The sequence below is a fragment of the Rhea pennata genome, chromosome 1 (assembly GCF_028389875.1).
Source record: "Rhea pennata isolate bPtePen1 chromosome 1, bPtePen1.pri, whole genome shotgun sequence".
Lineage (NCBI taxonomy): Eukaryota > Metazoa > Chordata > Aves > Rheiformes > Rheidae > Rhea > Rhea pennata.
In genome coordinates this window covers 93,009,663-93,036,821 of record NC_084663.1, presented here as the reverse complement: position 1 = coordinate 93,036,821, position 27,159 = coordinate 93,009,663, and the positions used below count along the sequence as shown (strand labels likewise).

At 39.9% G+C, this 27,159-nt stretch overlaps 1 protein-coding gene across 5 annotated transcripts in view; it reads left to right on the top strand.

The window, feature by feature from the left end:
- GRAMD1C (GRAM domain containing 1C) overlaps positions 1–26,650 on the top strand; it is a 55,014-nt gene extending 28,364 nt beyond the window's left edge. For 3 of the 5 annotated variants that reach the window (XM_062571975.1, XM_062572003.1, XM_062571993.1), the window contains 12 exons: positions 4,760–4,878; positions 6,012–6,129; positions 10,006–10,165; positions 16,676–16,822; positions 17,634–17,752; positions 18,349–18,491; positions 20,229–20,332; positions 21,097–21,276; positions 22,824–22,881; positions 23,441–23,551; positions 24,353–24,458; positions 26,018–26,650. In XM_062571975.1, coding sequence (XP_062427959.1) covers positions 4,760–4,878; positions 6,012–6,129; positions 10,006–10,165; positions 16,676–16,822; positions 17,634–17,752; positions 18,349–18,491; positions 20,229–20,332; positions 21,097–21,276; positions 22,824–22,881; positions 23,441–23,551; positions 24,353–24,458; positions 26,018–26,095 — 1,443 coding nt within the window. In that variant the 3' untranslated portion in view covers positions 26,096–26,650. The other 2 variants (XM_062571983.1, XM_062572012.1) reach the window with 2 other exon arrangements.
- Positions 26,651–27,159: the final 509 nt, after the last annotated feature.

Genomic DNA, 27,159 nt, shown 5'->3' with positions numbered 1-27,159 from the left:
TGGGGAAGGAGGTGAATATATGAGCACTCGAATGTACAAACCTACCCATAGGCCTAGAACAGAGGCAACAAAATTCTGTGCTGTTCAGGATTAGCTTTTTCACTGCGTTTCTACTCTTTGCAACTGAAAGGAGTGTCAAATTAGCAAATTTTTTTTTCCTTCAGAGCAGTAGCTAAGGGCTAGTTTGGAGGAGAGAGAATTATGAAAGTGGAAGGCATGGACTGCATGTAAAATAAGTTCAATTAACCAGCAGGTTGAAGATACCAGTGGTCAGTTTAGTGCATCTGGGTAGCTTGAACTGTCTTTATTGCCTCTATCTAATCTTTCCATTAGTTTTCTTGCATATTTCCACACTTTTCAATGAGGAAGTGAGTCCCTTATGTGGATTCCTACTTGGGATTCTCTGATGTAAAATGGAGAATCAAGTGCCTCCCTGCTCCTGCTTCCCTCCTTCCCCCTCATCCAGCACTGTATATCGTATGTTGGAAGCTACTTCCTGGAACAGGATTTCTATTAGGGTGAGCTTCTGCAATGTGGTAGTGAGTTGTGATTCTCTGCCAAAATGAATTCAAATCCCTCTCAGCCCACTTAATGATTCTTAACTATTAATCTGAACTAGATCAAGCTATAGAGGAGGACTGAGGATATAAGAGTAGAAACTGAAATTGCCAGAGCTGGGTCCCCTGGCTCCACTGCAATGACAGCTGTCCACTGAGCAGTTGCTAAACAGAAGCTGTTGATGCATCCAAGGAGTTTTGCTGCTTTTCTTTTCTTCTTCTTCTCTCCTTTTTTTTTTTTTTCCTTCCCTTGGTGGTGACAATACACATGTGAAGGGTACTTCATCCTTCTGGGGTTCTGTGTGACGCTTGAGATTCCTGAGGCCCAGTGGCTAAAGGGAACCCATCTGTACTTGGGGCTCATGGCAAAATACCAAATCATGCTCTGGAACCAGTTCCAAAAGGAGCTGATTTTAACGTTTCCTCTGCAAGTAGTTAAATATTTTAAAGTCTATAGATAACTAAGTTATTCTCTGGAGTACTTCTACCAATTCTAGAGATGACATCTAACTGTAAATTATGAAATAGTCATTCTGGTCCTGTTAGAAGTAGAAATCTGAATGTATGAATGAAATCTGAATCTAACAGTGCTAACTTATGCCACCTGTGGTAAATAATCTCCAAATTCCTAGATTTGGATCTAGGAGCTTGGGACTGTTTGTACTTCAAGCTGACATTTGTCCTGGTGTCATTTTCACTCACTGGCTCTGGCCTCTTGAACACTTCCTGGGTGTAGATTCTGTGTTACCTGGTCTTGCCTCTGAAAAGTGGCCTACCTGCTTTAATGTTAAGCTTTCACCCCTATAAGCTTTCATCAAATGCCCCTTCAAGTCTTTGGTAGGGTCAGTGTTTCCCTTTCCCAGATCTGTCTTGTTTTTCTGCTTTGTACTTAAAGTATTGTGTGTCCTGGACAGTTGAACAAATAGGCATCTGTAAGGTCAGCCTGTCTTTAAGAAGTGATTTGCTGTTTACCTTACACAGCATGTAGCTATTTATTGTTTCTCTTGCAACTCTGTGCCTCAGCTTGCTTAGAGCCTCAGGAGTTATCTATGCCTCTCCCCCAAGTTTGTGTTACTGTTCTGGTAGTATTCCTCATCCCCTTACCTGAGCTGCAAGTCTTAGCTTCTTCAAATCCTACTCAGAGGGCAACATTCTGCATTTGATGCCCCTCACTTTTGGTTCTTCTGAGAATCTATGGGTACCTTCCTCTTAAGACAGTGCTCCTAAGTTTTTATTTGTTCCTATGGCAAAATATGCCCAGATGGAGTCTTCTAGGCTTTTACTTGCAATTGTTCTTAAATGCTCCTGTTCAAAAGGAAAGCATCATGGAAAATGAGGAGTCATTAACTTAGGTCTTGAAGAGACATGACACCAGCCCTGATTAAAAACAGATAGCTCCTTCAACATCCACTCAGGTTTTCAATAATACAGTAGTTCATCAACGAAAATCAACTAAAATTTGTGTTTTGCAACACTCTCCAAATTGGTAAAGCAACTTTACTAATGACTATTATGGAAAATAACAACAGTGACATTTATACTATTGCTTTATTTTCCTAAAGTCTACAGGTATCAAATATCCCCCCAGTTTGAGGAGAACGAGTAAATTAAAGTCTAATTAGGCAGGTCATTCAAATCCCAAACACAGTGTTCCTTATTTCTAGTGGAACGAGATCTTAATTTAATCAGTCTCAATTCTTGTGAGTTGTCTTCCTTAGAGCTGGATTTATGTCCTTGTTTTGTGCTTTGGTGGGTAGAGATTTGCACCTGTCCCCAGAGACGCTGCAGCAGGTAAGTGTAGAGGTGAGAGGGGGCCAGAAATTCGGAAGAGCTGGTGTTGTTGAAGCGATTGTACTAGAGCAGCAGCTCTGCTGTGCCTGCCTGCTTTTCTAGCAAGGGGATGAAAAGGGGGCATTTCTTTGCATGTTTGTGTGCAACAAGGATTGTTTTAGAGATCAAAGAGGGCTCAGGGATTGATTCTGACCTTTCTGTTTGGGATGTTAGAGGAAAGTTTCCCCCACTGTTCTGTGAACAAGTTATCAGCCAATACCATATGTTAGAGGTGCCTGGGTGATGGTCTGTGGAGTAAACCTGTATGGAATATCTCATCCTTATTTCTACATCTGGCTTGAAGAGGTAAAAATCGGGAACTTTGCTAATGTCAATGGTATTCTGTGGTGTTACTTACTCTGTGCTACCACTTTGACTGGCATGAAACAAAAATACTGGTGTCTTCACTCCTAGTGAAAAAGACAAGAACATGTCCCAGCTGCTTCCTGTAATCCTAGCATACAGAGAACTGAGGGGAAAAAATGCAGCATATACTGTCACTTGGGTGGGCAAAGTAATTCATGTTTAGTGTTAGCTCTTCAGACTTCAGAACTTCTCAAACCAATCTCTGCTCAGAAAGAGAAATCGGACCAAGAAATATTGTAAGCTTCTCTGCCTCCAGAGCTCATTTTCTGTGGTGCAGTGGAGCCAGTCTGACTTGATGTTGGACTGTGACCTTTAACAACTTATCTAGGTGAGCTAGGAATAATTGAGCACTGTTTCCCTTCTACAGAGCACAAGAATCTTATTTCTAGAAGCGGCACTTGGTAACATTGGCTTTGTAATGTTGTATACAGCTTTAGATCCTAAAAAAATTGTAGCTTAAAATTCCTCTGCTTTCCTCAAACTGCTGAGCTCCTCGCACAAGGGCGATCTCATTAGCCACCAAACTGGTGCAGAACATACTAGGGAATTTAACCGATGGCCTTGGCCATCTGAAAGTTTATTTTCTTAGGGCCTGAAATAAAGGGGCTATCGGTGGCAGTGGTTTCCTTACAGTAGTTTAATTTCTAGTTGAAAGGTGGACTATCGAAAGGTATACCTCAGCTGTATTTGGAAACGCTGTAATGTAAAAACCTCTTTTTTTTTTTTTTTTTTGCCATTTCACGAGAATGGGCGGCGCGGGGCCCACGCGTGTCGGGCGGCGCGGGGAGCCGCCCATGGGCCCGGCCCACCCCGCCGAGCCGCCGGGGGCGTTGCCGCGCGGCAGGAAGCGGGAGCGTGGGGCTGTGCGTGGCTGCCACACGGCTCAAACGCTGGCGGCCGGCTAGGTGAGCATTTAGATTCGCACTTGCGGTTTATCCTTTGCTTGTTTGTTTGTCTAAAATTGCAGGTAGGGTGACGCTCCGCAGGTGGAGCGAGGAGGAGGGTAGGATCACTGAAAAGGCCGTTAAATAATGCATGGGTGTTTAGTGTGATCACTTCATGCAAATAGTAAGCAGTACTTGTGTTGCTGGTTCATTAGCAAAGTTCGGTTCCCTTGATCAATATGGATTGTGGCTGAGGCACATTTTCCAGTGCAACATGTTTCTTTAAAGATTGCTAGTATTGCTCTCCGAGCTCTGCTGAATCCCATTTTTGAGCCCTTGACAGCTCAGAGAAGTGGACTTTGAAACCAGTTGCTTACTTTGCAGATATGACTTTGTCATACTTTCACTTTAACTTTCCTGGTGATCTGAGAGAACATAAGTGTATCGCAGTACCTGGGGGAATTTGCCGAGTGGCACAGAGGGAGTGTACCAGAAGGAAAGAGTTGCTGGCTGTGAGTCAGGTTAGCGCTGTTACTGAACTAAGGCAGCCCTCTTGGGTAGGGGAAAGTCTGGCACTTCTCCAAATTCAGTACCTCCCATCCCACCTCAGTAAGAGGGACAGGGACTGTCCCTAGGTGCTACTGTCTCTAGTGACTCAAGTGCTAGTCTGTCACCACCTGTGAGTGCTTTAAACATCATGAGGAAACGGAGGCATTAAGCAGTTTGCCCAAGATCGAAGAGGGAGTCCCTGCTGGCTGCTGGTCTTGTCCTTTGTCGTATTCCATAGAGTTCAAGAGGGAGCTATTTTGAAGATAACTGTGAAAATGTTGGTGATGAATTAAGTAGTTAGTGGTAGTTAGTGTACTGTTTTCTTTTCTTGATTTCTTTCTTTTTTTTTTTTTTTTTTTTTTTGTTCGTTTGTCTGTGGTGGATTGAGCATGGGGGTAGACAGGAGTCCAGTTCCCCAAAATGCTGTCATCCAATCTTGAAATGTGATAGCTAAATGCTTTTAGTCCTTGTTAGAAATGAGGTTAAAGACTGTGGCATAACTTAACTTACTATTTTAGCTGCTCTGCCTTACTGTCCCGTTCTGTGGTTCTTGACTAGCTTGCTTTCTTTCAGAGACTGACCAAGCAGGAATTCTGGCAGCTGGTACACCAGAGCTATGGCTCTGAGCTGGGCCTGAATACTGAGGAGATGGAGAGCTTTCACTCGTCATCTGAGGACAACGGGCAGCCTCGGTAAGAGGAGGTTGTAGAGCTTATGGATATGCTTATGGAAAAGTAATGTCCTTTTTCTTAGAGATTCTTTTTCCTAAGTGCTACTGTAGCCTTATGAGAAAGGTCAAACCTATAACAGAAGGGTGCAAAGAATACTGAACATGCATAAAAACTTAATTGTGTTTATTGTCTCAAGTATTAGGTGCACAACTGAGGCCCCTTAGGGAAGGGAGGTGGGAAGAACTTGCTTTCCCTCAGTCTGCTTGTGGGAAAAGCAGGATATCTTAAATATCAGCCTTTTCTCATGATAATACCTAGCCAGGATCTGTATGCCAGCCAACAGTGTGGAAGGGTGGTATGGAATGGAGCTCTATATGATGCTTCCTCTCCTCCTCTCTTCCATGGAAACTGCAGCTCTTTGCTTTGTTTCCCTAAAGCTGATTTGGTTGTTTTAGCTCATTTTTTATATTGTGCTCAGTTTGATTTTAAATGTTAGAGGAATCTAATTGTATATGGATGTAAAGTTTCCTTGGCTTCTTGGAACAAACACTAACTTGTGAAATTTCAGTTTTGTTTTAATAGTGAGGCTTTGATTTTGCATATGTGTTCAGCTTTCTAGAGCTACTAATTTACAATGTAGCTTATCTGTCTTTTTTTTTTTTTTTTAACTCTAGTGTTACCTGAGTGTATGTTAGGAAAAAATCCTCCAAGCTTACTGCAAGCTTCAAAAGATGTTATAGAAAATGCCTAGGAAATGTTTACTAGAAAAATATACTACTGTGCAACTCTAAGAGATGCAGGAATTTTTTTTTTATTATTTTTTTTTTGTCTTAAACTTTCTTAAAACCCTTTCTTCCTAAATTTGGCCTGGGCTACCTGTATTTGTTCCCCCCCCCCGCCAGTGCTCACTCTCTCTGATTCATCAGTGTTTGGGTTTATTAACCTTATATGCAGAAGCTGAATTTTGAGAGGTGGTATGGGTTAGGAACATGGCTTGATGGGTTAATGAGCCAGATGTTGTTTTATTGTTTGAAAAGGCGTGGTTAAGATTACTGACTCATTCTTCCCATATTTGAGTAACTTGCAGAAAAGACTTCTGGAGCTATGAAAACTGAAAAATCAAAGTTTTTTTTTTGTTTGTTTGTTTTGGACAGATCCAGTGTTTGTGATGATTCTGGGGAAAAGGATGAAAAACTACCTAAAACTGGCTCAGCTCGTGAACCCACTCTTCAAATAGAAGGAGAGTCGCTCAATGGGCACACATTGCCAGGAGTAAGTGATGACACAGCCTTTCTTGCTACTTGTAGCTGATAAGCCTATATAATTTTTTTTTTTTAAAAAAAAAAAAGGTGTGCATGGAGCTGACACCCTCTAGAATAGTCTGAAAAATCATGATTGCCTTAGAAGGCTTTCACATCAGAAAATGAACATGAATGTCTTTAGACTTCAAGAATATCTTTCAGACTTTGGAGACTAAGAAGGCTGTGCTTCTGAATTTGAGAACAAACATAAAGGAGGTTATATCACTAACTCGCTGCGTAACCTTGCTAGAACATCATGAGGCTTATGCCTTGGTCTTTTCAGATGTAGAACGAAACAAACCATGTTTTAGCCTCCTTACTAGGGGCCCTGTGCATTTTTAAGTAAGTGTTGGAAGTGAACAAATTTCATAAAGTATTGTATTGCTTGCTCTGAGACATTTATCTTTTTAAATCTCCTAATATCCTTTTCTTATCTCTCCTGTAGAGGTTTGTTAGAGGGTGGTTTATGCTTAGCATCCTTGCTTTTGGAGGTTAAATCTAGTCTGTTTTGAAGCTACAAATTCTTGTTTTAATTAAACTTTCATAAATGTTTTAGAAAGGATGGAGGGGGATCTGTTGGTGTAATAAAGATGGCTTTTTTTTCCTCCCCAATTGGAAGGTTAAAGATGACTATGGTGTTTCTTACACAAATTCACACAACATTGTGAATATGATGAGTTGATTGGAGGGGAAGTACCTTAGTGGTAGTATCTGAGATCTGGCATTGGGGCTCCTGTGTGCAGTTGTACTACAAAGAGGTTACTGACATTTTCTCTTGGTTAATAGATAACTCAAGAGAAAATCTGGGGGAAAATAGAGCATTAAGGAATCTCTTAAACTTGATTGGGATTGGGTACCTAATTGCTGTCTCTGTTTTTGAAAATTTAGGGAGGGAAGAAAGGAGAGGCTTATAGTCGTTGAGTATCATATTCTTCTAGTTCTTTTTATGTCCTAAAAATGATTTGGGGGTTAAGTAGGCTTTAAAGGATTTTGCAGAAACCAGAGTTAATGGCCACAAATTAATACCCACAAACAATATTGGTGTTAGAGTTAGAAGTCAGATGTTAAAAGTTTAGTAGAACGGTGGGTAACCTTGGTGGAAGTCCTAGCAGAATAATTTTTTTTTTTTTTTTTTTTTTTTTTGCAGGTGGGAAGGGGGGGGATGAGTTATAGCAGTGGCCTGGGAAGGTTGTGAATGCTGCTGGAATTTGGGCTGTTTAGAATAGCTAAACCTGGCCAGATAGCTTTGTCTGGGCTATTTTTACACAGTTTTATCTGTACAAGGACAAGCCATTTTAAAATACCTGCTCTGTTTGGAAAAGATGTGTGTTGTGTTCACCTACTGGGTGCTGCTCCCAGGGATCTCTTTGAGGTGCCAAATCTAATTGGCCATGTTAGGGAACAAAAGTGTCCAGGCATATGATCTGAAAGCAGGGAAAAATCCTGAATAATCTGCCTTTAAAAAGACCTGTAATTAAAGTGTACCACTGCAGCCTTGATAAACATGCAACTAAACTATTCAGTTTACTGTTTCAGGTAACTAAATTACATGATTCCTTTCAGCTATAGGTGGTGTTATGCATTTTTCAGGAATGTCAACAGTGTCTCTAGAGCACAAGATCATAGTATGTTTCTGGAAGTGCCCAGTTTATGGGAGGAGGTGGTGGTGCTTAGAATACTTTTATCAAAAGGCCTGATGGCACAAAACCTAATTAATGACCCTTCAAGGGAAACAGATTTACACCTTTTACTGTTCTGATGGGCAAAAGAATTCAGGAGCCCCTTTTAAAAGATGGTCTGAATTAATGGAATGGTTTGTTGTTATTACTGGAACTGTATTGGAAAAAATCGTATTGTCAGTAGCTGTCTGATGTTGACTAAAGAATGTGTATGTAATGCCAGTCATGGCATATGTGCTTCTCTAAGCATAGTTCATCTAAATGCAGGCAACACCTTTTACTGCCTATCTCTCTCTCTCTCTTTTTTTTTTTTTTTTTTTTTTTTTTAAAGCTACCTTCCTCCACCTCCTTTAGGGTGCAAGACCTTAAGAGTTCTGCTTCTGGAGTCTGTTCATAGCTAAAACCAGAAAAGGGTTGATACAGAGCTTAGCAGTATTAAACTAACTCAGGAGGTAAATGTTCATAAGGAAGCAATAATACATCCTTAATTCTGGTTGATGACTCTTCAAATCATTACTCTTTAGTGTTCCCTCCACAAAAAAAGAAAAAAAGGGGGGGGGGGGAGAGGAAGAAAGGGAGGAATAGAAACAAGAAAACTATATTAAAGAGTTGCAGCACGTATGTTTAAAAAGCCTCAGATTCAGTTATCCATGAAATCTTGAAGGGACTTTTTTTTTTAAGGAGCTATTTTCCCAGTCTTCTGACTTGAACTTTCTGACTTTCCTTTTCTGTGCCTAGCAGAATGGAGCTGCTCTTTTAGTGCTGGTCTGAACTCACCTATTCATCAGATCCCTAATATTTATCAAAACATTGTGGCCTGGATCTGTGTGCCACCTTTCAGGCAAAATGTTTTGCCAAAATTCGCTACTTTTTCACTTCCATCCTCATTAACTTGGCATTTTGACAGCAATGTTGGTTTCTACCCTAGTTCCTGTTGTGGAACTGAGAATAATTCCAACTGTGGTAATTCCTTTCAACGGGAACATCTGTTAATTGATCTGGTTTCTGATGCAGTCTTCCTTTTCTCTTGACCTTGAGGGAATATCTTTGCCTGCTTACACTGCAGTGAGATGCATGTCTCTGTTTTCCAGCCACTCACCTTCTATTAATGGTCTCTCAGTTGCACAAAAAAGTGGACAATCTTTATTTTGAAGAAAGTACAGGAAGCTGTCATGATTAAATAGCTAATGTGATTGCTTTGAGTTAGTGCTGGATGATCCTTAGGGAAGATGGTATTGCAGATGAATCAGAACTACGTAGTTGGGAAGGCCTGATCTTATTAATTATGATCCATATAATCCAGTATTTGGAGGCCCACACAACTGATCTCCAGCTGTTGTTCCTCTGAAGGCAGTAGTAGCTTTGAGGGAAAAGTTTAGATTAAAGATCATGGCCACTAGCTAAGAGCCAAGCTTTTAGGGTGATACTTCTAAGATGTACAAATGCTGTATGTGAAGTTTCGCTAGCATGTACTTGTAATGTGTAATGGTGTACTTTGGTAAGCTTAGCCCACATGTGTTAATTCTGGGTTCAGAGTTGCACCTTCAGTTCAGTGATGTTTTGAAGGATGTCCTGCTTCTGTGTTCGAGACTGGGGTAATGCAGCTTTTGTGTGGCCAAAGGCTGATGGAGCTATATAAAACAAGAATATTTTTCAAATACATAATTTGCCTTATTTAATCCTGCTGAAAGGGGAGGTCCTACTTGCTTTTGTTGTACTTTCTCTTGGGATTGTTGGGCCTTTGCTAAAATTACAAGAGACTTACTCTATCATTAAAAAGTGAATAATCTATGTTATGTTAATAAGCCAATTAATGCTAGCGCTCATGCAGGAAAGGGGACCAAACTTGCTGGTGGGTGCAAGGGGGTTTGGGTGGGGAATAAATGGTTCTTCCTCCTTCTCTTCCACTCTGCCCCCTTAATAGCAACTCTTGATATGACAGTGCAGATAAGCAAGTCTACCTTGTTACCAGGGTGAAGTGAAAGAATCTGAAATAAAGAAGAAGGGAGGCTGGCTGCAGTAGGGGAACAAGGGACAAATTAATACTTGATTGTGTGAAAGGTGAACAGATAGAACTTGTGGCTTCCTTTATACAGTTTTCTCTTTTTGAAAGTAACTTTCTTTTGTGGCCAGTAGTTATTGATGCTTCTTTCTCTTGGGTATCTCAGGTGGAGGAGTCCCCCAATGAGAAGCAAATAAAGAGCCCTCTTCCGTCTTCAGAAAGAAAACCTGTTAATCTAGTCAGGAGCAGGTCCTCAGAAAAGTCCTTGGATCTGAATGAGAATGAAAACCTTCCAGAGAAGAGCAGTGCCTCAGACAGTGAAGAAGGTAAATCTGTTAACAGTTGGGAAGTGATATGACAAAGTGACTCCCATGATGGTTTTCTCTTGTGGAGCAAGTTAGAAAGCTTTGTCATTTCTAGCAAACAAGATTGACTTGCTTCACAGAATTGCAACAAGAACTCTTTGTATCTTATTCCATTTTTTAATTCAATACTGCTTAGGGTTTTTTTTTGTTGTTGTTTTAGAACTAAAACAAGTTGTAGTTTTGTTTCTTCCTCATTTGACTGGTGAAGAGTTGCTGATAACAAGCTTCAAAAAAGTGAAATTATTTCTTGAAGACTTTCGTTTCTTCACTTTGCATGCAGTCACCAGAATTTCAGACATCATCTTCCTTTCCTTTGTTTTCACTTGAACTGAGGGGAAGCATTTCAGGCTACTCTGAAGCTTCTAAGATCTTTTGTACTTCTACTTCCTTAAGGCATATAGATTTCAATTTTATTGATGGAATTAATTGAGGAACTCCAGGCAAGACAACTTCCAGCTGTTGGAATGTATTGGGCATGTTCCGAATCCTGCTATAAAGATGAAAAACCTTAAAATATTAAAGATATCTTAGAACAGATTACACTCTTGTATGCCAACGGATTTAGTATCTCAATTGGATCCTATTCTATCATTCTTCTGTTTCACTGCCCAGTGGAAGACTAGAAGGAGCATGGATACTGTAGTAATGTAGTGAATATAATTCAGCTATAATTAGTTCTTACAGCTACACTTTTCTGTACTGGGATGCATCTCGTAGTATTTTTTGTACAGGGTTTCATACTATGTTCTGGAGGAAGAGTAAAGCTGGAGTGTGCCTTGCCTTGATTGTCATCGTTGACTGGATGACAAAGATTTGTGCTGAATTCTGTGGGTATTTGTTCTGTGGTACCCAGAAAGCCTCTGCAGGTTCAGCCCTCTTAAGGGTGAGCATGCCCCTTACTGCAGGGGACTTCTGTGCCAAGGGGCCATAGCTGTTTGAAGTGCTGATGTATATGATGTGTAAGTTTTCATGGTTAAGTGTCTGTTAAAAATCCAAAGAATGGACTCTAAATGCTTTTAGTGTGAGGCACATTCAACCTGAAGTATTTCCAAAGCCATGTGGGAGGGTGGTGAGCAAAGCAAAGGACAGAAAAGCTCAGTAGCAGTGTGCTCAGATGTAGCAGAGTATTTCTCTCATACAGAGATACAACTTTCATTCTATGCTGGCAGGAGTAGAACAGTATATTTATCTGAGGCCAGTTCTTAATCTGGCTGATAAGCTCCACACCTCATCCCTTCAGAGATGACAACTGAAGGTCCTTGTAGAAGCTATTAACTTTGCAGCACTGGATGTCTAAGTTACACTGGAGCCACTGGATGGCTTCTAAGTTGCAGATTGAGTTGGCCACATGCAAGTTATGATCTTTGCCTGAAGATATACTTTATAATTAGTTAACTTTCCTTTTGCTCACCAACATTGCTTCTTTTTTGACTTGAGTTCAATTTCCACTTGTAATGTATGTTCAAGTTGTATAACTTCTGTGAGTCTGCATATCTAACAGATTGCTGTGTATGCCATACTCCTACACACTTAAGCTTCACAAGTTGTTTCTTTCGTCACAGGTATATCTCCTAGAGCAGCAGTAAGCTTCAGCCTTCTGATGTTAGATTTTTTTTTGTGATTTTTTTTTTTCTATCATATTAATGAGATCTCTTCCTCCTTTGACCTTTTTTATGGCAAAGGTCTCCAGTGTAACTGAAAATAGTCTTTTCTGCTGTTGTTTACCTAAATAATAGCAGCAAAGACTAGCTGTCAACCCTGTGTGGATGTTGAACAAATAGAACATCCTAAACTGGAAATGTCTCTCTTTAAAAGAGAACTGGATTCATGCTGCTTTTATTTCTCCTTCCTCCCCCAGGATGAGTGTATATTTTGCATTCAGAGCAGGATTTTCTAGTCCTACAACATATTAATCTTTTCTGATTCCCCTCTTCATGCTTAGAATTTTTTCTTCTGTTTCTCTGTCTGTTTTCTATTGCAGTTGTCCCCATACTCTTACAAGGTGAATTCCTTCATGCAAACGAAACTAGCTTTCCCACATGGCAAAGGTTTACCCATGCCGATTAATCTCTTGTGTCCTCTGGCGCATACTCAGGCTGCCCATGGAGGCCTTCTGGCAAATAAGGTGAGGGGCAAACTCAAGACTGTCATTCTCCAGCTCCAAGGTCCATCTGACACCAAAAGCCAGAACGTCAGAGCCTTGGTAACACGAGTGCCCTTGTTCTAGACAATTCTCGTGCTCCTTATGGGGAGGGGGGGGGGGGTTTCTGTGCACCGTTGGCTTCAAGGAATACATTTTGGTGCTTTTGTTTGGTTTCCTAGGGCCAGAGTATAAATCTTAAGCCATGACAAAAGCTTTTTGGTTAAGCTTAAAAAGTATCTGCAGCTCAAGTCTAAATTTCAGAAAGCAATTTTAGCTCAAGCACGGAGTATATTTATTCCCAAAATAGAACCAACAGATTCTGAATTTTTTTCAAGAGACTGTTTTGTATGTATGAACACAAAACTATGATGTGCAGGAGCATAAAATACTTAAAGGGGAAAGCCTGAAAATGCAAAATGAAGGGTTTTTGTTTCTCTGTTAAAGCTTTACTATGTATGGGGACATCATAAAATTTACGAACACTTTGTATAAACTTACTGTTTGTGTTAATACCCACCCTAAATGTATGATCTGCTGGAATGCATAACTGCATGTGCTGTGGTACTGAGAGTTGGATATAGTGATGGTTTGCCTTCTGGTATTAGGAGTAGATGAAATGAGTTCAGCCCTATGTATGTCAGGATGTGAAATTCTGGATATATGGTGTATGTAAAGAAGATTAGTCCTGTTATCTTGCTGACATTTAAGCAAACTAATGAAAGCACGTGTTCAATGTATAACTAAGGCATTTGTTGCTATGGAATTTAGAAAAAGTCTGAATTGTGTAAAGGCAAAAGGTACAAATCTTACTTTGTAAACTGAGAAAAGTTGATATTCTCACAGAATTTATTCGATACCTCTTCCCAATGAATTTTACATTGTATTTTCAGAAATATAGGAGAGTTCATTGATAGTGGTTAATAGTGCTGGTATAGTCTTTAAGTAGGTTGTATGTGGAACATGGGCATTCTAGGAAGAGATTTTATTGACTTAATTTTGGGGTGTTTCTGGTTAAAATACCCAGTTGGTATGCTTTTTGTGCAGATTTCTGTATGTGTGTAATTTTCTTTCTCTCCTCCTCTACCCCAATTCTGTGGACTGGAAAAATCAACCACCTTACTGATTTGTTTGGTCTCTGTTCAGTATGTTTTTGCTTATGGCTTGCTTTTAGCTTTATAAGCTGTTGGCAGTTAATAGGAAAACTTTTTTCCTACTAACTTTTTTTTTTTTTTTTTTCTAACACTGCAGAGGTTTTTAAACCTCTGCAATCACTGGCACATAATGGTATTATATTCAAACAGTATTTCACAGCTTGCCTTGCAGTGATGAAAATGACAAAGACTTGCTGTCTTTATGCTGAACCAAGATGCTGTTAGTGACATGCTTCCTTCTGGACGTTGGTCTCTAGAGAGCTTAACTTAGAATAATCTGATGTTTTCTTATCAGATGGTATCTCTGATTCATCTATAAATAGACTCAGGCTGAGAGAGCTAACAGTTGATTATCACATACTGCTGAAGGGCTAGAATAACCTTCAAAAGTTAAGGGGTTAGACTAGTGACTGCGAAAATAGATACTTCAGTTCATAAACACCATTTCTAAGTCAATCTTAGGTAATCTGTAAAATGTTTGATGTTCTATCAAAACACTAGATTAAAAAAGAGGTTTACCTGTATGAGTTTAAAAACAACCAAAAGGTAACAGTAGACAAATATATATGTTACTTGAAGCAGAGACAATTGATTGAAACTTTTTATTCTGCTCAAATTGCAAGTGGGTAGACTTATTTTTTTCTTAGGCAGAAGCAGTGGCATAACTGATTCATCTGGGCCTTCTGCAGATGAACTCAGACACAGATAGAAGTGATTGAAGCTTGCCAGACTCTTGCTGTGTGTGGTGAATAGCAACTTCTCTGATGTGGCATTCACAGAAGCCTGAACAAATGCACATTCCAGGCCTGTGGTGTGAAAGACTTCCAGGCTTTCTGAAAAACTGCTGTTTTAATCCTAGCATCCAAAGTGGATGATAAGCCTGAGAGATCAACCTAAATTTCAGCCTAGGTTTTCTGAAAATACTGTTTTGTGTGATAACACCATGGGTTTATCAAGAGCTGACAGACTGAATGTATTTAAAAAAAAAAAACAAAAACAAAAACAAAAAAAAAACAAAAAAAAAACTTTCTCAATGGATACCTTTTAGCACTTGGCAGCTTACTGCCTGTCTAATCATGTTTCTGAGAAATAGTCAATGCATAGGCAAATCGGGTATCAGGAACTTTTGTGTCTATAGTGTAAAAGATGTTATAGACCATGAATGTTCTCACTTTAAGAGCAAAGTGATCAGAGTTCACTATAGCTTAAGGCTTAGTTCAAGGAGAAGAGACTCATGCTTAAGCAGAAAAATATCCCAGTAGCAAAGTCTGGACCTTAAAATAATAATGCATGGGCTTTTGGCATATAAGAAGCTGCTGTGGCATATCAGATTACAACACACCAGCTCAAAAACTCTGTCCTCAGGTGTTACAAGTGAATGTAAAATTGTGTTATCTAGCTAAGCCTCATGAGGTAAAAACAATCTGTATTATCTTTCATTTGCTGGCACATAAATAAATAGCTGCCAAAGCTCACCTGATGCATGGTAACTTGATAGTATCTGGGCCTTTGTATTTCTCAAGTGATAGTGATGATTCCTGGGGCATGTCAAAGGCCAGTTGAGTAAATCTCAACCAGAATAACCAGCTGATCTGTGGTAGTCAGAGCATGTCAACACCAGAATATTTGATAGAGGTCTATAATGTTGAGGACTTACTAGCTGCAGTCAAACTTACAGCTCACCTAGAGAATGAATTTTGATGGAATTAGATGTACAGTGAATATAGGCTGAAAACCCAAGCTGGATTTCTAGCTCACTGCAGTACACTTCTTTACAGCAGAAGCTGTATGCTAGCAAATAGTGACTACATAGTGGTTGGTTAATAGGCCTTTTAAAATACATGCTCACTTTCTGTTCTACCCTGCAACTGAATAGATATTTCATAAGCAGAACATAGCACAGGCAGGAAGTATTAACTCTTGTGCAAACATAAAAATAGGTCACTTAAGCTTCATTTCTGGGGTCCTACATTGAAGCATGATTAGGTCAAAAATTACTTTTATTTTGCAACAGATGTGTGAATATTACAGATTCTTCTAACAGACTAGAAGTACTGGAATACTAGTCTGCTGGGACTCAGAATTGAGTTTGTATGGTGTTAGTTGCTGCATTTGCATTTATCAATACCAACTGCTACGAAACAGTAATCTTTTAAGTTCTGTAATGGTAGCCTATAGACAGCTTGTGAACTATAGCATGATATTCAAGCTACCTTTGTGTTGGTGACTGGCACTGACCTTTGCTAGCCCTGAGCATTCATTCCTAGCAGTTGAAAGGGTAGCTGTCCTGACTTGTCTCCTGTCCCCAAGATTTACTTTCAGTAATGTTTTGGTTTCGATGGTGTGGAGGGTTTTTTGGTTTTGTTTGGTTTTCTTTTTTTTGTGATAATAACTTAAGATAGACTTGTTTCTAAAATATATGCAGATGGAGTTGGGGCTGGCACAGGAAGCTACTTTCCCTTCAGGATTATAGTTCTATCCTTTATCTTTTGCAAGAATGGCTGAGAAAACCACAAAGCTGAGTCATACCAGCAACCTTCAAGAGGCAGAAAAAGCAAAACTCTGTTGCAGGCACAGTAAACTTATTGGGGTCCTTGTCAGTGGCTTGAAATAGGGGAGGATGAGAAAGTTTCTTGGTGTACTTTCAATACTGTAAACTGGAGCAGGGCACCTTTTGTGTTTTGATTATAATAGATACAGAGGGAGTTGCAAGTCTGTAGCTGGTTGCCTGGAACAGGGATACTATATCTATAAGTTAAAAGCAATAGTCTGAAACAAGCCACAAGTGAAAATGAACTAACATGCTTTCGCTGTTCTGCTTGTTTTGTCCCTTGTGCAATAGACACATTAAATGAAACTTTAATCTTCCCAGATGTTTCTTGTAGGATAAGTAGAACATTGAAGGGAGAACTAAAGTTGTGGGACTGTGTGATGTTGATCTATCAGCTTACATTTGCAAAGGGAGATAATTGGGGAGGGCTAGAAAATCAGCCCCGGCTTTGCTTTTACAGACAATCTGCTGAACTGTGACAGTGGCTCATGGTTGTTAAATTTTTGAGGCAATTGCTGATGCAAGCTTGGGAAGGGCATGAGCTCTAATAAAGCTTAGAGTATTAGGAAGTTTTTTTAAATATAATATCGTTCTTTTCTTAACCTGATCTCTCTGCCTTTCCTTAGCAGTGAAGGAGACTGTCTCAGAGAATGATCTCTATGGGAGACTTTTTATAAACCGAGTTTTCCACATCACTGCAGACAAGATGTTTGAAATCCTCTTCACCAATTCTCACTTCATGCAGAGGTTTCTCAGTTCCAGGAGTATAGTAGGTAATATGCTTCTCTTTTATCTGTGTTATAAATATCCTGAAATTTTCAGCCTCTGAGAAATGTAAATAGGGTCATGTTGAACTTCAGTTTCTCCTTGCTTTAAAAGTGAATTTTACAATTTTAATGTTCTATTGTGAAGGATAATATTTAAAGCTGGCCTGTTTGTGTAGACCAGTAATGTTTTAGAGTAGAACCTCATTTCACAGCATACCAGAACATTGTAACCATAATGTCTGAGCTTTGGGTAGGATGTTAAGTTGTTGCACTGTGTGGGGGTATTTCTGATCACATTATGTCTCAGAAATGGTGGAATCTGTACAGCTGGCACAGAGTAAATTGTTGCGTGCTAAATGATGCTCACAGGCTTTAATTTTCTGGATGAGTAAATCTTATTCATTGAGATCATAAGAACAGAAAATTAAGTCCAAAAGGCTAATATTTATTCAGTGTCAGCTTTGAAGGCAAAGTGGCAAAAGCTTTTGGAAATGCTAAGTGAATCTATTCAACTTAAGCAGATGGGAAATGGCATATTTTCATTTGCTTGCTTATTCTCTACACCTCCTCCCCAAGTTTGTCTTTCAGTAGCATCAGGTTCAACTACCATATTTCCTTTCTCAGTTTTGTTCATTCAGTAAACTACAAATTTCCCTTTTCCTGCAAGACTACAAACAATTACAGTCAGTTTACCATGCCTCTTTGCCTGCTGCTGTTAAGCTGGTTGTGGTTGAATGATAGAAATAATGCTTTTAGGTAATTTTGCACATGATGCAATTTTTTGTGTGTGATTCAGCATGCATAATTTGTCATCTAGATCCTGTTTCAACTCCTTGGAATAGAGATACTAGTGGTAATCAGTTGAGGACTTTGACCTACACTATAACGATTAATAATCCACTCTGTGGGAAATTCACAACTGCAACTGAAAAACAGGTACTGTATTGTCTGTTTAATGTCCCCTAAGGTAAGGGAGAGATCAGCTCTGTAATCTGTCAGATCTGACTGCGGAGCAGGGTTCAGTGAACAGGGTGGTTCTGGAGCTTAAATACAGCATTTCCAAGGGTGGCTTGCTGTCCATTTCACTCTTAATGAGCAAATGCTGATGGAGTCAGAGAGGCAGGCTTTCTGCCTTTATATATGGCTGTGAACTTCTCCTGCAGACTCTATGGGAGGAAGTATTAGCCTCTTATTGGGGGGAGGGGAAAGCAGGGGGAGTGGAGTGGAATGGAATGAATTATTTTCGGAAAGGTCTCATAGCTCAAGCTCAAAGCAGAGCAGTAGCAGTGGCTCATCTTGTATCTTGCACTTGAAATGGTAATGAGGAAGAAGGTTGGTACCACTGCTGCCTATATCGGCTCTAGTTGAGGCCTCTTCTCTTTCCTATGCTTGCCATTCTTCATCATTTTTTATGATGCTTGTTCAGGCTTTACCTACTCCAGCTCACTTGGAGTTGTCCGTCCTAGTCTAAAGAATTCAGGCTGAAAAAGGAGATACCATTAATATAACTTCCCATTTTACTTTATGGGTAGGTCCTGCATAAACAGAGCCAGAAGGGTCAATCTTACCAAGTAGATGCAGAGGTGCTGACCCATGATGTCCCCTACCATGATTATTTCTACACTGTGAACAGATACTACATCAGCCGCACATCTAGCCACAAGTGCCGATTACGGTGAGCCATAGTGGTACACAGCGGGAGGGGAAAAGCCAAGGCATGCATGTTATAGGTCACTGAAATGAAAAGATCTGCTTAGGAAAGGATCTGCCTGTGATGTAGGGTATGTCAATTCCTTGCTAAGTTGGAGATATTTCTGACAAAATCTTAGTGTCTCCTGTCATGTATTTGCTGTCTCTGGATCTGATTATTTCAGTGAGAAACAAGCTCTCATATATACACTGTACGTGGTACAGAACTCATCTCCAAAAGTGCGATCTGGGTTCTAAACAGCCTTGTGGCTTTTAAAGTGCACTTGTCTAAGTGGAATAAATTAGAGCCAGGCAAGATATTTTGATACGTGGTTTCTGAGATACTGCTAAGAGCCTACAGAGGAAAATGCTTTCCACAGGAAGCTGAGAGGGGAAATGGAACATCTGTCTTTGCAATGAGGATACTTGAGAACTAGTCTTCATCATTGGATTCCTGGTAGATGAGGGAGTCTTAAAAGATGCTTCCCTTTCCTTGCCCACTTGTCAAAACCAAAATGCCAGTTGCAATCAAGTTCCATGTTCACTGTATTTTGTCAGACTTTCTGGTAGTGTAATTTTTAACAGCTTTTTGTAGGTTTTACTTAGTAGACCTTTTATCTTACAAGTCTTGATTACTCAGATAAGTAGGCAAGCCTGGATTTCATTCTGGCTCGTTTCAAGCTATGACAGTGCTGAAGACTGGTGGTATACCTGGAGGGGAGAGGGTGAAGAGGAAGAAAAGGGCCTTGGGTAACCCCTTGAATGACTCCTAGTGAGTTATTTTTTTGTCTTTGAGGGCTATATTTATGTTTTCTGAGACATGACAACCATAGGATAGGAGCAGAAACCTTAGTCTGAATGCAGTATGCAAAGCAAGCATGTACAGAACAGAAGACACAACCTATTGTTAAAGCTGGCTTTAGGTACTGTGTTTAAAATGAGTCTAATTTTATTTGAAACATACTGTTATATTAGACTAGAGAATCAGTGGGTATAGACTGATTTGGATGAATACTTAAAGTAGCTTAAAGTGTACTCTAGTAGGGTAAGATTTTTTTATTATTATTTTTAGTTAGCTAAAAGAATCACCCTTTTGTCCTTTATGAAGTGCTTTGAGATCCATTCAGATGTTAGGACCAACACTCTGAAGGATTCTTATTCCAATTCTTTTCTATTCTGGAAGCATTATTGATCAGCTTAACCTGGGGAACACAAGGCAGGAATGTAACTTCCCTTCTGTCTTCCTGGGAGCATGAGAATTTAATTTCCAGCTACTTTAGTAGGAACTTGATCCTTTTTAGCATTTGGTACATGAGTGATAATACTGAATTTCACCTGCTGCCATTGCTGTACCCATGTAAACCTTCATGTATACACATATAGAATAAAAAGTAAGATTTGCTGATCTGAGGCCTATCACATGTTTTGTGTCAGTCAGAACACTTTGCAGAGACAAATTTTATCTGCTGCTCTGAGTCTGAAAGGAAAATAAACTTCAAAATGTTTCCCATAATCTCCTGAGGTTTTAGCTAGATGTGTTATCTTTGCTAGTGTCCATCTCTCTCCACTTTAAAGTGCTACTCAGATGGAAAGCTGGGGTGGTTCCAGTTGGTATTTCAGATGATGGACATCATAGGCTGAGGCCTGCTTCTGATGAGAGAGTTCTGTTATCACTTTGCCACCTAGCAGAGTACTCTTTTCATTATTCTGTTCTCCTTATTAGGGTTTCTGCAGAAGTAAAGTACAAAAAACAGCCTTGGGGCCTTGTTAAATCTGTAATTGAGAAGAACACCTGGGGAGGCATACAGGAGAACTTCAAACAACTTGGTGAGGCTTTTGCTCTTCGTGATGGAATAAGGAAGCTGTCTTCCCTGTGTATGTCTTCATGTCTGTCAAACTTGATTCCCTAAGGAATGGTGTGAAAAGAAGGTAACACCAAAGGAATTTCCAAGTCAGAAGTTCCTCTCAAGTATACCTGCAAAGAGAAGCCTGGCTTAACACTAGCAAAGGGCTCCTGTATACTTTGTAAATTACTGCTTTCTGAAGGAAGCAGGAGGAGCAAGAGAAAAGCTGTTACCCTGAACTGCATGTGTCTGTCTTTAATCCAATTATTTCCTTGATCTTGGGTGAGAAGAGAAGCAGTGGCATTTGGCAGGCTCCCTGGCTACATCTGCTTCACTTCCAAAGTCTTGGTGATCTTTGTCTTCCCAGTTGAGCCAGCCACCTGTTAGCAGCCTGTCCAGCTATAGTTGCAGGCTTTAGTCTAACACAGTTCCTAGTCTCAGTCTAACAGCATCTTGAGAGCTGCTCTTTCAGCTGCAGCCTAGCATATCCACTAAAACATCCTGCATAAGATAAATATGTACATTGTATCTGTGTGTTAAGTACAGTACAGCAAAGAGGCTGGGTAATACAGGTTAAAGTATAACTTATGTCAGATACCTGCGTTAAGGTCACTTACCAGAAGACACACCTATTTTTTTTTTCTCACTGTCACCCACTGTAACTCACTTATTTAAGTCTTTGGCAGTAGGCTTTTTCCAGATTTCATTTTCAAAGGGAAGGTAAAGGAGCCTTATTTTCTGCTGCAGAATCAAATCTGCTAATGGAGGAATATGCAATAAATCAATCCATAGAAGATTCTGGAAAATTAGTTGCCCTAAGACGAAGGCGACGCACTTTACATCGGAGTCTGGCAGAATCACTTCCCAAACGCTCATCCCAGCACTCCTCTGGTGACATGGGACTAGAGTCACAGGGCAGCATAGTAGGTAGGAATTTTTATATCGTATGTCCAAAAAGTGCATTTGAAAATTTTTTATTTTTTAATTAAAATGGTTCAAGAGAAACACTCGTGTACATATTACTATCACTGTCTTCATCTAATTGGTGTGATAGCAAATGCTTTAGCATGTTCAAGGTTGCATAAAATAGATTTGGGGCAGGCATTGTCACTTCGATGAGTATCTCATGCAGTCAAACCTAATCCAACGTCTCCTTTTTTCCTCTTAAAAAAAAAAAAAAAAAGACACCCCTCCCCCCCTTAATGCTGCACTGGAGCTGCCTAGAACTGAAAATGAGATGGGATCAGAAATAAATTAAACTTGATTTTTGAGAAGTTGCTGAAAAAATATATTGTTTTATTTCTTTGAATTAGATGCTTGAGTCATGAGATGCTAAAGCTTCATCATCTCTTGGCTGTAGAATCTCATACTCAATTTCTTTTTCATATTAAACAATCTTTTCTGTTTGCTCTGTGATTTCTGGGTCATTGAAACATTTCTGGCAGTTCTACTGCCACTAAGCACAACAGACTGACTTGGATTTATGCACGGTATACAGTAACTGCTCCTACAGAACTGAGAACATATGTGCACTAATATGTGCCAAAGATCGCTGAATTTCATGACACAGGTCAAATGGTGAACACTGAAGTAGAAGTGCCCTTTTTGAAAGAGGAGACAACACTGGGCATAGCCTCAGAGAGCATTTGGATCAACAGCATGTGCAATGGATTATTTTTTCCCTGAGATTACTTCCAAAATGCTTAGCTTTGCCAGTGCTGCTCCACCTTTACAGGTGAGCATGTCTGTGTTTGTGCACACTGCAGTCTTGATGTATTCCTCTTCTCCAGGGCGGGAAACAAAAATATCGGGAACTGTTTTAGGTGAACAGGTAATTCAATTTAAAGATAAGCCTGTCCACAGTGGTGGATGACGTCTGTTCTGTTTGGAAAGGACATGTACGCTTGCACCTGTCCCTCACTGGTGTCAGGTCCTGTTGTCTGATGACTAGCAAATGCTCTTCACTCCACTGTAATGCTGTCCTCAGGCTGATGCCTAAGCTATGTTGGTAATTGTGGGACAATTTAAAGAAGAATTGTATATGGTCATTGATTGATAGCAAGACCAATATGTTCAGAAGAGCAAGTGGAAGAGAGCTACACTGCAAGCTGGTATCTCTGCAAATGCGTCTGGCAGCATTTGTGCTGAAAGAGTTAGTAAGGGGGTGGACTGTTGCATTTTCAGGATATCTGGGCTTACAGTGAACATGTCCCAAAACTGTGCCCTCTGCACCATATCATTGGGGGGAGGGGGAAATGCTCCTCAAGGTGGAAGGGTCTGACTGCCCAGCTTGCTTGTCTGAGCTGGCTGTGGAAATGACTTTTGGTGCATCAAGTGAATATAGGGGAGTATCTTATGCACCAACATATCTGTTGTCTTTTTCTGTCTTGGTGAGATGCTGGGCACTGACATGTATCTGCAGGTATCCTTTAGGATTTTTTTTTTTTAACCACCTTCTCTCCCATGCCCCCTAGGAAGAAAAAGAGATGCTCTAAGTAGGACCACTACCATCATTGTAGTAATGAGTATCTTGTAAGTACTTGTTTGCATTAAAACATGGCTTGACTTGAGCTCGTCTTAGTCTTCATCTGTATTTGATTGTACTTCGCTTGCATTTAACATTGCATATAGCATGATAGGATTCTAGCTTATTACCAATGTAGGAATGGGTGCACTCGGGTTTGGGAGAGGAATGGGTTGTCTTAAGTGACATGTGCAGAATGAAAATGCTGAATTGCCAAACAAGTCTACCTTGGTGGCTGGCATATGTCTGATCCTAAAAAAAAAAATAATAATTTAAAAAAGACCTTCCTAGTATTTACTTTTCTAGTTTAAAAAGCTCCAAGAGAAGCCCCTGCTGTTATTTAAACTATGTAATAGCAACCTATGACAAAGCTACTTGCTCAGAATTTTTGGCGCTGTCCCATGTCTCATGTCCCCAGAAATGGCACTGTCTTGTGTCCTTTTTGCTCAGAAGGCATTCACATTTCATCCTAGCTCTCTGTAGCCCAGATCTTGTTTCTGTAGAGGGATGCAACAGGAATGATTTAAACATGGTCTGACTTAGTTTTGTTCTGTTGTCTCTGTATAGCTTGCTGCTCTTGGTTTTGCTGAATATAACACTGTTTCTCAAACTGTCAAAGATAGAGCATGCAGCTCAGTCCCTCTATCATGTCCAGCTTCAGGAAGAAAGCACTCTGAAGTAAGTTGAATTTGGTCATTAATTTCTTCCTTGGCTTATGCCAGAATCTGATTTAAAGAAATAGATCTGGAACAATGAAACTTGGCAATAAGTTTTCAAAAGCTACTGAGGTTTGTTAACCCTTTGGGGTCTGCTGATATCCAATGACATACCTGACTGCAACCTGCAACACTGAACTTTTTTGACAAGTTATTTTTTGGGGAGAGTTAACCTTAGCTTGCAATTATCACTTGACTCATCTTCTGTGAATATCATAGCGCTAATCACAGAATCAACATGGAATAACCTCGAAGGTAATCTTAAAGATTCGTTTACCTTCTCTTACCCTCTAGTTTTGTGAACTTCTTACTAAATTCCTCCCTCTCCCTTAAACTTCCATGGTAGGTGCCTCTTGTATTTGGACTCAGAGATGCTCAGATGTTGCAGCCTCTCATGGATGTGGCAATGGCAAACAAGCTTAAAAAAAAAACATAACCTGGTCATGAGTATGGAGGTCATGCAGTGACTGTCCCAGGATAATCTCCAGAACTCATTAAAGTAACTTCCTTAAAACTCTTATCCTTTTAAGTGTGAGGAAACTAAATTGCAAGCACAATGAGTGCATTATACTTGGTGGCCATTGCCTACATAGGTCTGAGGCTGTATCTCTAAGACAATTTGGTTTGAAGCTCAACCGCAGACCCTTTCTTTGTGGCTTTTGGAAAAGAATGAGTTTTTTTGAAATGGTAGAGAAACTGCTTAATAGATAAGCATAGAGGTCTGCTTGTTCTGTGCTTCTGATGTAATCTCAATTTCTTTCAGCATGTCTCCAGAAATGTTATCAAAAGAAGAGATCCATCAATATGATAAAGAACAAGTTAAGCATGTGAAGGGAGTGCTGAGAGACTCAATTGAAATGCTTGAGCAGGTAGGTCACCTAATCTTTCTTGATGATATTCTTCCTAACTCTTCCACCTTGCCTGATCATAGGTTTTGCTTGATGTTTTGTGATGCAAATTAAATGCTTTGTGACTACTTTCACCTCAGTTTGATCCTAGGCTTGAGTCTAGTGGGGAGGCAATGTTCATCTTTCTGGAAGATCTTTCTCTTGCCCTCCCCCTGCCAACTAAGATTTAATATTCATGTTGGTTCTCTTAAAGCTGTCAAGTAAAATTTATTGATGAGATACTTTGATGCAGTTATGAATCATGACAAAGCGAAGATTGAAGTAATTCAAAAATGATTCCCACTTCTAAGAAGAGTCAAAGCATAGCATTAAGTATTTGTGCACATTATGAGGTTTCTTCATGCAGGTTTATCCTATCCTTTGCTCTCCATGACCTTCCTAGAAAAACATACAGTCAGTATGTATTGGGAGAAGGGAGAGCAATGCTATAGCTACGGATTTATCCCTCCTTCTCCCCAGTCATTTATGCTGTGGTTTCCAGGCTCTTCTATATTACAAATACTGTGTAGAATTGATGTGGGATGCTGTTTCTCTCTGATTCTGATGTTCAAGACTGCTAAACTCCTAGGTTGAATTGGCAGTTCAGCAAGTGAAGGACAGGAAATAGACTTTGATTTTATTTATAACCTATGGATGTACTGATTTTTAAGTTCTTGTGTTAAATCTTAAAATGTGACAGAGAACTATCAGATTAGGGAAGGTGTGGGGGAGTTGACATGTACTTCCCCATCAGCAATTAGCTCTTTTCCTATGCACTAAAGGAGAATAGAAGAAGAAGCCATTTTTGATATTTCATGTTCAGAGGTGTCTTAGCATACAATTGCTATTAATCTATTATTAACCACTCTGATCATAACTTGAAAAAGCTTGTGAGTGTTGGAAACTTCACTATGGAAGTGAATTTGCTGATTTCCTTGACCACCTTCATTCCTTTCTCTCTACCACCCAAACAGTTCCTAATTTGAAGTGCTAAAATGCCTGTAGAAAGTGCACAGTGAGTGAAACATTTAAAAGAATGGAGTGAGAATTCAGCCACCTTTTTCATCTCATCACCTTTGTTTGTTTTTTTGTTTAGAAGTCTTGGTGCATTTTAGTGTCCTGTTACCTTGTGTTTTCTGAGGGTTAGCAATAATGTAATTATACTTTGTACCCCAAAGTGCACTGGCAGGATCGAGGATTAATACAACAATCGTGTCTAGCTGCCATGTTCTGTAAAGTATTTGCTATGAGCATTAACTATGACTAAAATAAGCCACTTCTTTTTTTTTTTTTTGGGGGGGGGGGGTAGGGGGAGGGTGCTACTGTCTAGCAAAGTATTATGATTTTATCATGCTATACTATTATAAATATAAATTCTACAGAGTATAGTTGTTGAGATAGGCAACTGTTTATAGGAAGAGGGAGGAGGAACTTGCACTGGATCTTTAAAAGAAAAAAGAGGAGGGAGCCATTCTGAATCTCTGGATACCTCTTATCCTTGCAGCAGAGTTATGGGAGGAATGATGGTTTTATCTTCACAGCTAAAGAGCTCCCTTTCTATGCTCCAAAGAAGCTTTGATCACTTGAACAAGACCCAGAGCAGCAAGACTGAGAGTTAATATCTGCATCAGCTTTCAATGTAAGATATTGGAAGAAAGAAGATGAGTGATTTGAAAACTCGGGGGTAGGCCTTGTCACTACTGTCTATGGACTTTTTACTATTTTGGCTGAAAAGCTGCACAGAATAAAGGTTTCCGGAGGAAGTGAGGTGGATTCTGAATTCCTGCACCTCCTGTGATCTGCCCCCATGGCTGGCCCAGTGTGCTGGAATGTTCTTTTTTTCTTTTCTTCTGAACAGTGCAGAGCTCTGAAGTCCTAGCATGAATGAGTGAAGGCAGTTGTACTACATGTTGTCAGATCTGCAAATTACAGAAGAAGGGTAAACATCCTCAGCAGAGAGCAGTGTCTGTGTTTAATGCAATCTCAGCTTTTTATGTTGACTTGAAAAATGACCATCAATCAAAAATGTTCTAGAGAAAAATAACAGGTGGTGGTTTGAAACTGACAGGATATTTATGTGCTTTCCAGACATGTGGACCTTGTAAAACAAGTCACCATCTTTAAGGATGGGTTTTTTCAAAGATTGTTCAAATAAACAGAAAAGTGTCTGAAAATTTCTCTTGGTTATTGAGAGGATTTCGTGGACTTCCTTCCACCATATGTTCCTCTAGCTCTTCCAAAGAAATTTCAGTCCCCACTATTTTCCTTCTGTGAAGGGCTGTTCATTTCTCTGGTGTGGTGCCTACTGAAGGAAACTTTCCTTCAGTTTCAAGCTTTTTGAGTAAGTTGACTTAAGTGAGATTAAATTAAAAAAAATCTAAAGTAGGGTTGACCTGGTCATGGAAATGGCAACTTTCTGGAGGGGTGAAATCCCTAAAGATCAAGTTATATGGAGGCTTTGACTGGCATCTTTGTCTTCTGATAGTGCATACAGCTGGGCTTCTCTGTTTGCAACTGAAGTATGTTAAGGAGATACCCTTATACCAATGTAGATGTGCGGGTGGGTGCCCTTTCAACTCAAAAATGCTGCTCCCTGAGGTAAAATATTAAATGGCGGTAGGCAAGAAGTATGTTGCATGGGGAAACACAGCCGCTGCAGTAGAGCTGCTTACTGGCCTGTGTG